This window comes from Corvus hawaiiensis, chromosome 1 (assembly GCF_020740725.1).
Source record: "Corvus hawaiiensis isolate bCorHaw1 chromosome 1, bCorHaw1.pri.cur, whole genome shotgun sequence".
Lineage (NCBI taxonomy): Eukaryota > Metazoa > Chordata > Aves > Passeriformes > Corvidae > Corvus > Corvus hawaiiensis.
The window spans coordinates 56,688,803-56,705,119 of record NC_063213.1 but is presented as its reverse complement, the minus strand read 5'-3'; the positions used below and the strand labels follow the sequence as shown (position 1 = coordinate 56,705,119).

General features: G+C 43.3%; 1 protein-coding gene across 5 annotated transcripts in view; it reads right to left on the bottom strand.

Annotated features, from left to right (window-relative positions):
- CDK6 (cyclin dependent kinase 6) overlaps nt 1-15,848 on the bottom strand; it is a 141,539-nt gene extending 125,691 nt beyond the window's left edge. For 2 of the 5 annotated variants that reach the window (XM_048305556.1, XM_048305563.1), the window contains exons 1-2: nt 15,570-15,848; nt 12,993-13,480 (exon numbers count right to left, since the gene is read on the bottom strand). In XM_048305556.1, coding sequence (XP_048161513.1) covers nt 12,993-13,225 — 233 coding nt within the window. In that variant the 5' untranslated portion in view covers nt 13,226-13,480; nt 15,570-15,848. Of the gene's footprint in view, nt 1-12,992; nt 13,481-14,984; nt 15,064-15,452; nt 15,512-15,569 lie in introns of those variants that run through there. The other 3 variants (XM_048305533.1, XM_048305545.1, XM_048305537.1) reach the window with 3 other exon arrangements.
- Between the last annotated feature and the right edge of the window lie 469 nt (nt 15,849-16,317).

Here is a 16,317-nt window from a genome sequence, read left to right as displayed (position 1 = left end):
TACTGACTGGCATTAATCTCCTTGAGACCGAGCAAGTTACAGTTGGGTGGCCACTCTGCATTAGAATCACAGAATGGTCTGGGATGGAAGGGATCTTAAAGGTCAGCTACTTCCAATCCCCCTGCCATGCACCCTTCACTAGACCAGGTTGCTCAGCTCCATGGCCTTGAACACTTCCATGGATGGGGCACCCACAACTTTTCTGGGCAACCTTTCTGTTCCAGTGACTCACCCACCCTCACAGTAAGGAATTCTTTCCTAATACCTAATTTAAACCTACCCTCTTTCAGCCATTCCCCCTTGTTCTGTCACCCTAAGCCCTTGTAAAAAGTCCCTCTCCGTGTTTCTTGTAGGCTCCCTTCAAGGTACTAGAAGGCCACAAGTAGGTCATCCCAAAGCTTTTCCAGGCTGAACAAACACAAATCTCTCAGCTTCTCTCACAGGAGAGGTGATACATCTCTCTAACCATCTTAGTGGCCCTGGTCTGCCCCTTCTCTGACAGGTCCATGTCCTTCCTGTGCTGGGCACTCCAGAGCTGGATTCAGTGTTCCAGGTGAGGTCTCACCAGAGTAGGGCAGAGGGACAGAATTCCCTCCCTTGCCCTGCTATCCACACTGCTTTGGATGCAGCCCAGGACACGTTTGGCTTTCTGGGCTATGAGTGCCATGGCCAGGTCATGCCCAGCCTCTCATCCACCAGCACCTTCAAGTCCTCCTCTGCCAGGCTGCTCTCAATCCCTTCACCCTCCAACCTGTGTTGGTATTAGGGGTTGCCCTGACCCAAGTGCAGCACCAGCACTTGGTCTTGTTAAACCTCACCAGACTTCCATGAGCCACTTCTCAAACTTGTCCACCTGGGCTCCCTCTACAGTCAAAATGAGCATTTCCAGAGAGCAATTCATTGTACTCCAGGGTGGGCACTGAGTGTGAGTAGGATGAACTATTCTCATAAAGCACATGCTCACTCTGCACTCACTATGGGGAGACCCTAAATGATTAGGATGGAGTACACTTTTAATATTCAGATGATTAAAGTTAAGTGTCTACTCACAATTATCTCACATCCCTGTTGTACTTTGTTATGCATGGCTATGTGTACCTTTTGTGAATCCATCATGATATACCAGAGCACAGCCATAAAAAGAAAGTCTGTTGTAACCCTTTGACATCTCCCACTCCTTCAGAGAGTTTAAGAAACCAATACTCTTAAACTGTCCTGCTGTATCTAGTGCCCAGGAAGAGGATATAGATAAAAACAGCAGCCAGGATTTCAGTGACTGGAGAGAGCATGATGTCAGGGAGTGGTGTATGACCCAAATGACAAAAACCATGTTGCTACAAGTCTCTATTTAAGTACCCACAATTTTAAATCTAAGCCTTTTCATATCATTCCTCTTGACTGCTGAATTTTTGATTACTTCTTGTTTCTTAATCTCTCTTTTCTAAAGCCTATTGTTACTACGTCAAGTTTGGGAACCATCCCTTTCCCAAAAATGTCAGACTAAAAGACTGTGTGCCTTGACTATAAGAATTTCTTAAACCAGCTATTGCAAGTTATTTCAGTCTATGCAGAGAGTGATCTCACTTTTTTGTACTCCAGGAAAAGCTACTTCATTGATTGTATCTCTAAGTTTTGTCTTCAAACCTTGTCTTCTTGTCTTTAAACTTTGTCTACTATGAACAGTGGTTAAATTGTCCTTTATCACTATTTTAGTGAACTTAGTTGACTTTACAGCTTCTTCCAGAATTGTAGGCTCAATATCCCTTCGCTGATGTAAAGGACAGCAAAAGATTATTTGCTTTTCATGACTTAAGCTTTGCTTCTGCAAAATAGTCTTGTTCACTCTCAACTTTGGGTTACTGGAAACCAAGCAGTCTTTGAACTGTATTTTATTACAGACATCACAATATCCTATTGATCTGGGATATTCCAATATACTTTAAATGTCTTCTAAGAAAACTGCCTCATCAGTGTCATTCACCTGTCTGCCATTTATCTGTATCCACAAGTACCTTTAATTTCTAGACAAATGGATTACCTGACTCTTCTGTGCAAATTCTAACTATTCTTGTTCTTGTACTGCCATGATCCTCAGTTCCAGTCTCATTTGTTTGTATTTTTTCACTTCTGCATAAATATTTGCTTCTGAAATAACTGACATCTCTAAAAGATGTTCTAATCTGACCAAATAGAATTTGAAAGTAATAAAACCTTCTTGAGTTCTTAAGAATAGAGACAACATGAATAATAAGCAACAGAGAATTAAGAAACTCCAGGTAACACTTTTTTGTTTTAAATGATGCTACAAACATAAAGGCAGTATGATGAATGGGATTCTATGCAATGAAGAGATACAGACGCTCAGTTCTGCAGAAGTATTAACTTGTCTGGGCCCTTCCTTAAGTTTAATGAAACATATCATTCTAATTTTCAGACTATAGTCATTGATTCCAACCTGTCTGGATATGGGTATTACTGCTTTGATCAAAACTTGTTGCTCAGCATTTTATAAAAAGCAGAGATAAACAGTGAGGCAACAAACTGATTAGAGATGTCTGCGAGGAAACCACAAAGATCAGTGGGTAGGCCTATCTCCATTAACAATCTAGAAGGTTATCTAAGGATAAACAACACACTAATTAAAGTGCAGATGTTGCTTAATCTCTATGTCATAAAGTTCACAAAGTATGCTGACAGATAAAGTCGGCAAAACGAGATTTGCTTTATAATCTACTTCCTAGCAGAGAAAAGTAATACAGGTCATTGACATTCACTGTCCCAAAGGAACCTGGCAACCAGTAATAACGGTTCCAGTGCTGTGTTAGTAACATTAGACATAAACTTCAATACTGTACAGCAATCAGAAAGTCTCTAACTGCAGCTCTGGAAGCATTTGCACTAGAAGCATTTGCACTTGAAGAAAGGAGATGTACTCCGCACCGAAATGACTGTATCTGTGACACAACCTGGAGTTCCAGAGACAACACAGCATTGTACAAAATGCCTAGGTGACAACACAGAAGCAGACATCGAGTATTTCAGAAGATATATACTGAGTTAGAGAGGAATTATTTGTGATGCTAAAAGGGAGTCTAGTTAGGAGTGAGACAGGTCAACAGAAATGCTAAATCAATGAATAAACTATTTTTATACCCTATATATATATATAGGGTATAAAAAGCCCTATATTATTTTATACCCTATATATAGAGTATAAAATAAAATATAAATATACTATTTTTATATAAACTAGTTTTATAATAGTTGCAGCATCTGAACTCTAAATGGTGAAGTCTCAAACATGCATGCTTGATGGGACACCTCTGCACAGTCTGCCTGTGCTAATGCATTTTTGTTCATCTTAACATCAGGACCTTATGATTTGAACAACCAAAGCTTTTTGAATCAGTGTAGCTCTTTCAATTCACCAGCGGAAACTTAAGCCCTAAATTTCCAACTGGATTCTTGGATTAGCTGGAAGATATGTATGCAATTCTGCCGTTAGCAGCAAGTGCTAGGCTGCTGACACAGATGAACAGTTAACTATGCATATTTGCTTTTCAGAACATAATGCAAGAAGAAGCAGAAACTCTTCCTTCAGCTGTAATCCCCTGGTTAAAATACTGTATAAATGATGATGCACTACCTCAAAGTCAGGGCACCTGAAGATCAGAACTGTATTTTCTAGTGAACACCAGCTGACTAGAATTCATTGAAGGTCTGTCATTTATGATGAGACATATTTATATTCTAGACAGACAGAGTTTTTCTGGGAAAATTATGTGATCATCAGTGAGGGAAACTGAAAAGCAAAAGTCATACAGAATACATAGTACTGTGAATCTTAAGTATCTAATTTGATCTTTAATATGCAATGTAAAAAAACATCCCAATGTATTTGTAAGATGAGGAAAGAGGTAGAAAATCGAAACTTCATGCAAGAAAGTGGGAATCTTACTGAGACTTACTAAAAAGGATGCAATTTTAAGTTGGATATAATGTATCTATGAGAATCCTGCCATATTTCTATTTATATGTTGGATTTTATTATAACTTTATTCAAAATACTGTTGCTAGGTATGTTTTAAATCTGTTGGAAATATAAGATTTTCATATCCTATATATGTTTTTAGTATCATGGTGGTTTTAAAAAATGTACGATTCTGTATTTCTATGCGTTAAACATTTCCAATTTTTTTTGTAGAAAAGGAATGCAATTCCTTGTCACAATGAGGGAAAGTTAAATGTGACATTCAATGGCTTCACAGCCCTCCCTTTTTATTGGAAAAGAGCAGAGTACGCAAGGTCCTCTAAGGTTGTTTCACTTCGGCGGTAGCTGTGTACCCAAATGAGTCCTCCCCCAAACGTCTAAGCACAGTCAGTACATTCCCAGCTCCTACAGCCAAGTTAAACTGAAAACGGTCCTAGTTCAGTAATGATTGAGGTGGTTTGCTCTAATCAAATTAAACCAGCCAAATGTTCTTTTCAAAGGTAACTGTCTACTCTGCAGCTGTATGCAAAATACCACATCAAATGTGGAAAAAAAAGTGATAGAATTCTATCCTTACAGTAGAGCCCTGGCTCCACAGACGAAGAGAAACAAAAGCACCAGTGCAGCTAGGAATTACGATCACAGAAAGCTCCTAGAAATATGCTAACTTAAGAAACAGTGAACAAAGTACTGAAATTTCCAGTTTATAATTAATTGATTTCAGGGAGAAGGGAGCTCTCTGGCACTGTTAAACAGCAATTTATCACACTGACCACACTTCAAATAGATAATAAAAGACTAGCCAAAGTTTCACATAAAAGAGAGAAACAAATCACCCAGGCTTTTTCCATTCTATTTCTCACTTCATTTCTCTGTTTCTATCAAAATATGTAACATTCTGCACTGACTAATGTTTCAAAAGTCCAGACTCAACAGGTTTCACTTAAACTCTGTATGATTCATCTACACTAGAACTGAGTTTTCAATCATTAAATATGGGAAATTCCTGTAAAGATGAATTCATGTCTGAGTTAGTTTTTTATTTTCTTTTATTAAGAGAAGATCAGTCACCTGTTAATGATAATCCAGAGTAATAAGCAGTCAGTACTGGTATGAACCCTTTTAAAACAGTACAGAACTTTTTGCTAAGTTTGTAACTGTTTGCTAGGAATGTAATGGGAAACCCACCCTAGCACAACTCTACCAATACAAGCAAATTTGCCCTGTATTTAGGTATGTGAAATGTTCACCTTGTCCTAAAATTATGCAAGATACTTCAGAGAACAGAAACCCATCTTCTTCTAAAACCCTAAAAAATATCTAAAGCACCATATGAAAGAGTTTCTTACTACTCATATAAAACATTTTTATACTGCCTAAAGAAAACACAACTGTGTTGTTAGAAATTTAAAGCCTGATTTTAAAGCGATTATTTAGCAGACTACTTCCTTTTTTTTCTACAGATGGGACAATTTTTTAAAGATGAAGGGTAAATAAATAGAAAAATCAAAACAATAATTTGGATGCAATGAGGTATTTTGAAAAGAGTTTGGAAATTAACAGTCACACTTCCACTCTTTGATGATCATCTCATCAAAAGCTTCCCAAATGGAAAATGTCAAAGCACATGTTGGAGAAAACCACCCCTTGGAAAATTCTGAAGTGGTTTATTTATTAAATACAAATGCTCTAGAGTTTAAAGGCATACCGGTTAAATAATCATGCATGCATAATTAGAAGTATTTTTCAGAATATAAGAAGATATGAAGAACAGGTATAAGTGGAGAAATCTCCTCTCTTTTAAAAAAACCCCACAGCTTAGTTATTTATGTATGTGGGCACACTTATCTTTTGATAATTTGTTAGATCATTAAGAATCAACTTGTTCAGCAATACTGGAAAACAACTAGACTTCATGCCAAGAAAACTAAATCCTCTGTATACAGCAAAGTTTTGGAATGAACTGCAACTTCTATTGTATTTACTGTTACAAAACTTCGTAAAATAATTTTAGAACTTCAGAACTAAATTCTACCACCTAAGAATTATTACAATGACAAATAATCACTCTTGATGTCAAATTCATGTTACTGTTCTGTCAGGATAGTTGTATTACTAATTCTGGATGATTCATTTTAACTTTTAATAGAAATATTCTCTAGAAATAAGGCTTTAAACTATGAATAAGAATCAGCACCTGTGATTCATGCTGTAATGTATATTCTCCCCGATCTCTACCCAGAAAGATGTTTTAAAATTCAGTGCATTCTTAGTATCATAGCTATTTCTATTTGATAATGCACTTAGACCTGTGCTAAGCTTCAAACAATGGCTTAAATCCCACCAAGCACACCTGAGTGACTTAGTGCTTTGCTAAGTCACGAACTCCAGGTCCAGCCTGCTCTCTTTTAAACCCTGGGAAAACAAGCACTTTTCCTCTCCCTGCTCTGTTCCACACTTCAGCTGGAAGTGAGTATCATGAAGTAAACTGCAAAGTCCCAATCAACCCACCCTGGCCTGTCTGTAAGTGTGCACTATCCGCTCTCCTGGCATCTAAACCTTTTCAAGGCTCAGTTTTGAATCCCGTACCCCACTCCATTCCCTTGCCTGGAAGTCACAGCCTACCATCAGCAGTGGTTGTGGTGAAACAACTTGGTTTTCCATTCCGGGCAGGACCCAGCAAGACTAAATATCTCCAAGAACAGCACAGACATAACCATCCACAGATTTAAAGAAGGAAGGGCACACTGGACATAATCTAAAATGACTAACATTTACTCAATACAAAAACTGGAAACATGTTTTTTGTAAAAAACTTAGATTTAGAATGAGATAAAATACTTTTTAAAAATGCTCTTGTACTCACTCCAGAAACTGAATTTTTGAAGGCTCAGAAGTCCGTTCCATACTCAACCCTTCCTTCCTGAGATGCTCTTATCTTGTCCTGTTTCTGCCAGATCATGTATTAAAACAAAATCATCACATCCATAACTAACAAACAATTCATATGATTGGCAAGAATATCCTTGTTTTCCCTGTACATGCTCATTCTGTGTACTGTAAGGTTGCAAGCAGATGATGACAGGTCAACATTCATGTCCACTCTCTGCCCAATGTCCTCTGTCAACTAATTTCTCCAAGTCCTATGTACCCTGTTCAGTGGCAGCCACATCATTCCCCTTTGCCCTCCAGCCATCACAGAAGCCATCTTTCCAGGTAGGCTGTCCCTTCCTCCCCAAGACCTTTGCAGTGTCCCTTGCAGTGGCCAGACAGTGCAGGGACAATCTCCCTTCCCCTCTGACCAAAACTGCTCTCCAGCCTGGAAATGCCTTTCTCCTGCCAAGGCACTTCCTGTCTTCACATCTGCCTTGAAGACCATCCTGTTTGTGTGAGACTAAAACTGACTCTGAAGCTCATTCAGTTTTTCCTTCCCATTACTCATCCACCATTTCTACCTCAGCTGAGATTCATCTGCCACACAAATACTTGGCAAGTTTCAAGTTCAGTTTCTTCTGCTCACTCCATCCCGGTATCTTATTTTACTCTTTCTGTGTGCAAGACAATCTCTCTAACTAGCAATGCAAAGATCACCATTTCTTTGTCTCTAGGGGCTTGCCAGATGCCACAATGAGTGATGCTACACAAAAATAAATTGTATCGCACAATACAGCACACCGGTGATGTGGAAGAATGACCTCACAGACTAGAAGTTTTAACATTAGCTTGGCAGAAAAAAGAAGGAAGGAAGCAGAATTCACTAGAGACAAACACCCCCTAAAATAGAAATGTTTCACTTGACGGGATGGAACATCTCAATGATTTTGAGAAGATCATCCTTTCAACTTATTAACAGTACAGTAATAAAGCCAGAAGCCAACATCAGCATCACCCAAAACCAGAAAGAGAAATAAAATCAGCTACTGCCTTTCGAAATTTTTTCCCTCTTTTTAGTTCCTCATCATTTTAGTTTAACAAGCAGAAAAAAGCAAAACAAATACACGTCCAAACTGTTTTGCAAAAGGTTAGCTAGGTATTGATGATATGCTACTGATATGTTCTGAATGCCCTATCAGGCTAGACAGGGAACTTATAAAGACACTTATAAAAAGACCTTCTAAGTATAAGGAAATTTTAAGCCCCAAGCCATTTATACACTTCTGGGAGCTCTGAGCAAGGTCAAGCAAGTTCTGGTCTTTATGTCAGCATATGCAGGGATGGGGGAGTGACGTGTGTGCCAGCCTCTCTCCCCCACACTCAGGTGGTCTTGGCAAGGCCATCAGTTGATGGGCTCCATCAACCACTCAAGTGCAAACCAAGAGATAACAGCATGGACCACTGGACTGCAAAAGCAGGGAAAAGGCAGCAAGAGATGACTGCTGTACTGCAGAGAGCAGTTTACAGAGCCATTTATAGTTCAATGGTATAAAGTAACACAGAAACTTGGACATGGCGTAACTGTGCAAATAATCATAATTACTGTGCTGTCCCCCCACCGATTCGTATACAAAAAAGAATGAGGAATAGAGTTAGACTTCCAGCTAGGTGGATCATTCTGTTGAACCTAAGTCAATTAGCTGGGGCACATATTCTGCAAAGTAACAGGAAAGAGAGAATTAAGATTTTTAATTCTTACATGGTTATGATCACTTTGAATGGCAAGATCTCTAACACTTACCTTTGAAATAACAACCCAGACTAGATTATACTTTAATAGGTCATATTCAATGTAATTTTGGATATTTTAAAATTGAATAGTTACTAAACCATGAAAATACTAAAGAAGTTGTATTCATAAAACAAAATTTATGAGATAGGAAGCAAAAATACACAGCTTTGCATGTTTGTTCAATTTGCTTAAGGTTTAATGCTACTAAAACTGTTAAATATAAATACGATAGAAAACAAGCATGGCAAGAATTACAGTAGTCTGTCTTGCATATCACCTTCCCAGAGTGCAAATTCACAGTTTGATGATGATTAAGATATGGGGAAAATTATTCATCTGATTACCAGCAGGAGAGAGATAAAACGAATGCAAAATACAGCTGAATTTAGCATTATAATCACAAGAAGAATTTTTACAGCTATCTTGCAGCAGGGTTTTACACACAGGAATTTCCTGAATCTGTCATTTATTCCTGGCAAAGTCTGTTCTTTATCTACATATATTTCATTTTTCCCAACTAGAACAGCACTAAGCTATATAAGCGCTGGACCAACTTTTGCCAGATTTACCTACTGTATATATTAAAGTTTTACTAAAGCATGACATCTTATTATCTGAAAGATGAGCTAGAGGAGCACCTTGATCATCCTACCAGGTACAAGGGACTTTTCCAAGCCTATGACATACCTAATTTTAGAGGGATTTACAGTAAGCTTTACTCTTGAAGATCCTATTTTTAACTTTATTTTGTAAAAATAAATAGAATAGAGTAAGGTGTCCTGGCAGAGAGGAGCTCTATACAAAGGGCAAATGTGAACAGGAAAGAATTTTAAGCACATAACAATTATCTTAACTGCCTTTTCCCCATGCCTTTCTATACATCATTCTTAACAATCTTACAAAATTTTAGATCAGTCCTCCAGACCTTAATTCCATTACAGTACAGAGATTTTCATTACTATCACTGTTCTGATGAAGATTATATTTCCCTTTGATTCTTTTCTTGCACCCTGTGTTGCCTTATTCTGTAGTGAAGCCTTATCTAACTTCACTATCCATCTTTGTAAAAGCAACTCTGCTGTGAAAAATGCATCTCTTCATTGTACAAATATGGAAATTATGGACTTGGAACAAAGGAACACAAAACAAAGCTCTCATAATTAGCAAGCTGTAGCATGGAAAAATATGATAAATACTATGTTTAAAATTATTCTGTGCTATTTAGACATCTCTCCCTTATGGATAAAATTCTCTTCCAACCCTAGTGCCAAGCACTGGAAACCAGTTTTGGCTCTAAATATGTCTCAGAGGAATTGAATCTACAACTGTTAAGACAAACCTGGGCTGGAGTAGCAATGCTGGTCCTGAATCCTGGTTCTATGACCAGCAAAGCCATGGAGCTCTACCTGTGCCTAGAAAATACTGGGTCTTTCCTTACCAAACTGTTCTTCACATTTAGCACCACTTCATGGCAACAGAGAAGCCCTGAGCTGCTGAGCTCCTTACTGTACTCCCTGGAGAAGCCCAGAGCTACCATTTGAATTGAAAATGACACAGCCTAAGTTCATGTGGCCTGTGATCTCTGCTGTCAGCTGATGCCAGAGTACCACAGCGGAGCACAGAGCCTGTGCAGCTCATCTGTACAAAGTGTGTCTAAATTCTGACTCACAGAATGGCTGCTGGCTTGCATTGAGCAGCTCATGGATCACACATGCCACTACTTAAAGGTAACAGACACAACATCGAATTTGCAATTCCAACGTAGTTCTCTCATGCTAGTTGCTTGTAATATTCAGAAAAGAACTAGATGTCCCCTCAAAATCAAAAATATTTGGTTTTAAATATTTGTGCTGTTATCCCAGTGCTGTGAAAACAATGTACATTTTAATCCAGTATGTAGACAATGCATCTGGCATTGTTTTAGTTATTAGCCTGGCCATGACAGCAGTTTCCAGAATGCAGGCCCAAACAATTAAAATTTTTTGAGCATAATATGTTCAATAAAGTACAGTTAGATCAGCTGCTTAAGACTGCAGCACTTCTTTTATAGTACTTCCTTTTCTGAGTATATTTACATAATACAAAAATAGATGTTTTATTTCAATAAATTGCAAACTCTTCTACCATATTTTCTAACAGAACTGGGCCATTTAAATGTTTTCAAATAATTTTTCAATTTGAAGCACATGATTCTGGTTACTCCAGAGGGCTCCTTATCTGCTCTACAGATTAAAAATATGGACAAAAGACATGAGTATTTGAACAGCATTCCTCACATTTTAGAAGAGATGTTTGAAATTGCTTATCTTCTGCCTTTTTGTGGAAGAAGGTGTGCAACCAATGCCCCAGGCACCCTACCAAACAGCCCCTTGTGTCTGAAAGGCTGCTTATGGCAAAAGGTACAGGCTTCACAACACCACTAAGAAGACCCGGAACACACAAAGATTTTTATATTGAAATTACATTCTCATATTGCTGGTTGAAATACTCACTGCTTTGCTGAGAATTAGTTTTCATTCAAGCTTGTAAAAATATTTGAAGCGTCAGTGTATTTATACAATGCTCTCTTGAGATTCAACTGCACTTAAATCATGCAAAAGAAGCCTGCAGTTGCATAGTCAGTTCATCAAATAGCTCTTTGGAAAACAAGAACTCTACTTTCATGATTTAGCTGCATTCAAGATTAGAAAGCTCTTAAAAAGATCATTTACATCATAGGGAAAGATGTCAATGGTAGAAAAATTCTTAAGTATTATGTTCAATTATTCCCAAACAAGTTTTAGCTTTCAAATACATAAATGCCAAAACTTGGACAACTAAATCCTCATTTTCTTTCATAAATTAATGGGCTGAATTTCAAAGATTTTGACAACTTCCAATTATCCCTCTATTGCCAAAGAAGAACTTTGTATGTGCTCCTCTAAACCAAGCCACTTGATTGTGATCAAACATACGATCTCCAAGCAAAGACATCCACACTGTTGAAGGATACTGAGTAAGCCTCTGGCATTACCAGGTGCCAGCCAATTGTGGATTTGCTTGATGAGCAATGGAAGTGTGAGCTGCAGCCTGTATATGTCCCACTGCTCACTGAAGTGAGACCAATGACCTGCACTCCATGATCAGCATTTCAGAATACATACACTTTGCCTATTCAGCTTTGACATAAAGGAGACTGTTACATTACGCTGCCTTGAAATGAACAAAAATTAATTCATCTCTAGCTATTGACTTTTGTAATTTAAGTATTATTCTCTGTCTCATCTTTGCTCCTGCACTTAATAATCTCACCCCCTCATCTCAGACCTTCCAAAAAAAGGATGATTACATGTGCAAGGCATTTTGAAATTCACCTGTAAGTTCAGAGTATCTATTTCTCTAGGACTGAGAGAGTCTTGGTGTTAAGTGAAATACAAAATGTTTTCCTTTCGCTGTATAATATGTGCATAAGTAACGCAAAGAATGGGAAATACTCCTGCTAATACAGCACCACCAGCAAGATGCTGACCAGTTTCAATATGGGTATCTGCAAAGTGAAAAGTCCGTAATTTTAATAAAAGACACTCACAGGCTGCTGAAGGTTTCTAGCTACAGAAAAATGTAAGAGGTTACAGTAGGGCTAATCTTATCATTGAGAGCACAGGCCATTTATCAGAGATTTATGCTATTGACACAACAGAAAGGACATCCTGGGGCCACTGCCACCATTTTGTGAGCAAGGTCTGACACCTGTACTTTTGCCCTTTTGATAGCACAATCAGCAGCTCATGGTGAAAATTAGTACCAAACAGTACTCAACCATAAGGCTGCCTGAAAAGCTTGAAGTCTTAAGCTGTTACTTCTCTTTAACATGATGATCTATAGCTCTCTATAAGAACATCTAAAAAGCTAGAATGCACATTCCACTACTGCTCTCATTCCTGCCATTTCTATAATGAACAGAGCTGCTAAAAATCAGCTGCAGCTGGCAGTACTAATAGTTCAGACAAAACCAGGCAGAGGTTGGGGTTTTCTTCATTTTCTCTCATGCCGGAGGAAACAATATTATATGGCTCCTTGCCCATCCATTCCAACACTTAAATCACACACCTATGCCTCTGGAGATGGGTGTTTGTGTGTGTGGGAGGCAATGCACAGGGATGAGGTGAGGTCTGGCAGGCAGCTCCATGGCCTGTTGAAACCTCAAACCACACTTCATGTACACAGTTTAGTGCTCACTTCAGCCACAAACCCAAACTAGTGTCCATTCCATTTATGCCCCCAAACCCTTGCTCACCCAATTCACATACTAAACCCAGGACCCCACTGATCAGGACCCTGGCCCCACTTCCTCACCTGACCACGTTGGGGTGTTCGAATGTCTCCAGGTGCCTCAAAACCGCCACCTCTCGGATGGTGGACAGCGGCATCCCCTCCTCGCTGGTCTGCACCCGTACCCGCTTCAGTGCAACAAAGCGTCCTCCATTCTTCAAGTCTCGGGCTTTGAACACCTTCCCGTAGGCTCCTTCCCCAATCTCAGCCACACATTCATACTGCTGGTCAGCCAGGTTTGTGCTGTCCTTATCCATGCTGGCACCAGTCCTCTTCCTCCTCTCCAAGTGCCTCGAGATGGCTCTCAGTCTCACTTACTTTCTGAAAACCAGTACTTTGCTTGGGTGCAGACAGGCCACTCAACTTGGTACCTCTGGCAGAGAGGCAGTAGGAAGCTCCTGCCCTCCTGTTCTTGTTCCTTTTCTATACTGGCCACAATGTGCCTCCTCTTTCGGCCACCAGGAATTATCATACAGTCTTTGGGAGCATTGCCTGTGTAAAGCCAAACAAATCTGGAGGACAAACCAAGCAAGAAAAGTAAGTTTACTTTAGTTTACTTCATTACTTTGCGTTGTTCAAAACCTGCTAAAATTAAGCTAATACAGTAGATAGCTACATGCAAAGCAAAATCGTGGTGGAAAGGAAGATGTGAACCACAAGGGTGACATATGTATCAATGTCCCCGAGTGGCTGATACACTACAAAGTTATCACAGTCTGTGCAAAAGGCCAGGCACACGGCTACAGAGCAACAGCATGCTGAGGGGTTTTACTGAGGAACGAGCTAAAGATGATGACCCCATGAGATGGCAGAGCTAACTACTCATGTGTGAGACAAAGTGTACATCCAAGAACTTATGTCAGGATTTTGGGACTCAAAAGTTTTGAGTCATTGAACATGGTGGAGTCTTGGATATATTTTATGCTGTATTACTGTCACTTGCTTGTAAATAATAGCATTTGGAGGTTGCTGCCTTGGTCTGCTCTCTCCTGTGCTAAGCCCTTCATGAACACATTATGAGCACATCGCAAGAAACAAAGCACCTGTGGAGGGGTGAAATACATACATATTTAGATGACAATAATATGTTATGAAGCATTGTGTGCTGAAATAGATTCAGAAATATGCACTTCAGAAAATTTATTAACAAGCAAGGGTTTTGGCTGTGGATATTGCAATGTGTGTCACTGGCAGCTCCCTGCAAAGCACCATGGTAAAAGATGTCTTCAGGAACAGCATGCTCTGCTGCTGAGTGCATGAGGCTGAAAAGCAGAAGCACTTCCTTCTGCATCCAGTTTCATCCACTTTCTGCAGGACTGGGCAAATCCTCTCTGCTCACAAAGCTCCACATCAATTCCTCCCTTCCCCCTGACCCTTTTTAATACAGCGATACTGTGACCTCCAGGACTCTAGCCCTCTCCTACACCGCATTTTTACCGTCCCAGGATGAAAGAGCCCCACATAGCTCAGTCGGGGATCCCTGAAGTGGAATTCACGCACGAAGCGCCAGGGCTATTCCGCACACTTACACTTATCTTACACCTTAGCTGCAGATGAAAACAGCAATCTGAAGGAAGCCTGTGCCCACTGCTCATCCCTCCTCCCCGGCTGCACCCAGAGACGGCTCCCTGCCTGGCCGGCTTCAGTTCCCAGCACAGCTGCCACCGCACCGCACCGCCCCAGCCAGCGGTGGGCAGCATCACCGGGCGACACCAGGCGCGGGCCGCCGCGGGGGGACCCCTGCCCGCCCCGAGCCGCTGTGCGGGGATCCCCTGCCCGAGCCCGGCGGTGCAGGGGGGGTCCCCTGCCCGAGCCCGGCGGTGCGGGGGGGGTCCCCTGCCCGAGCCCGGCGGTGCTGGGGTCCCCTGCCCGCCCCGAGCCCCCGGCGCGGCCCCCGCGCCCCCTCCCGCCCCGCGCCGCGGGCAGGGCGCCCCCGAGCGGCGGGCAGCGGCGCCGCGCGTGCGTGGCGGCGGGGCCGGCGGGCCTCTGCCCCGGCGCGGCCGCGTGGAAACTTACCCGTGCTCGCCCTCCCCGGGCACGGCGGGGCACCGGGGCTGCCCCCGGCCGCCGCTGCCCCCGCCGCGCCGCCGAGCTCCCCTCCGCGGGTGCCCCTCAGGCGGCGGGGGGTGGCGGCGGGGGACACGCGGGGAGCCGCGTCCCCGCGCTTCCTCTCAGCGGACGGGGCGGGGTGGGGGGGCCGGCTCCGCTGCTCGGCAGGACGCCGAGGGGACCCCCCCGGCGGCTCCCCCTGAGGGCACCCCTTCCCCCGCGGGCCCCTCCGCGCCCCTGCACCGACCCCGAGGGGGTTGTGGCGGCACCGCGGGGCGCGCTGCCCTAGCTCGGCCGCCGAAGGGACGCGTCCGCGGTGCCGCCCGCGGGGAGGAGGGGTGCGCGGTGTGGGCTCCCGGGCCGGGCGGGGAGGGGGCGGCGTGTGGGCCACGCCGCGGGGCCGGGTGCGCGGAGCACATGGGCGCCCCGCGTTACCTGGTGTACGCCACGGCCGCCTGCACCGCCACCAGTTCCCCAAATAATCCTCAGCCCCGGGGGGTGGAGGGGGGGGGGGGGGGGGGAGGGAGGGGGTGAGTCCTCTCTAACACGAACCTCCCATTGAGCGAGGCGGGGTGGAGAACCGGCCCGGGGTCTGCCCCTTCACATGGCGATGTCTCCGGCAGGTCCCGGCAGCGGCCGCCCGGGCCACACAGGTAGCTGGTCCGTGGCTCGGCCGCCCTCGGCTCGCATCCTCCTGCCGCCGCTGCCGCCGGGCTGCACCTTGGCGCAGAAGGAGCTCGTACTCGTCCCCCAGCCCGCTCCTCCCGCCCCCACCTTGCCCGGGGAAAAGGAAAACGCGAAATAAAAATCGCGGCCGGCGGCCCCCGGGGAGCTGCAGCGCCACGACCGCAGCCCCGCCGGCCGCAGCCTGCGGTGCGGGGCTCCGGCACCGGCCCTCGGCGCCGCCGCCGCTCCGCCGCTGCCCCGGCGCTGCGCTGCCGCTCCTCGCTCGCTCCCTCGGCCTCTGTTCTGCCTGGGAGCAGCAGCAGCTTGCTGCCTTTTTTTTTTTTTTTCCCCCCCTCTCCTCAACTTTTTTTTTCCCTTGCTTTCCCACGCTGGCTGAATGTGACTTGACCCCGTTTCAAAAAAGTTTGACATAGTGCTTCAACATTTCCGCATTCCTCCCCGACTACAAAGGCTGCAGCCGCCTCCTTCTGCTTTCTGTCTCTGCTCTCTGTCTTCACACTCAATGAAATCCTTCATGTGCCCCTGCCAAAGGCAGCCGCATACCGCAAGGGTCGCCGCGAGCGCCGCGGCCAGGCATGGCCCGGGGCGAGCGCCCCGGGGGGTCCCGGCAGGG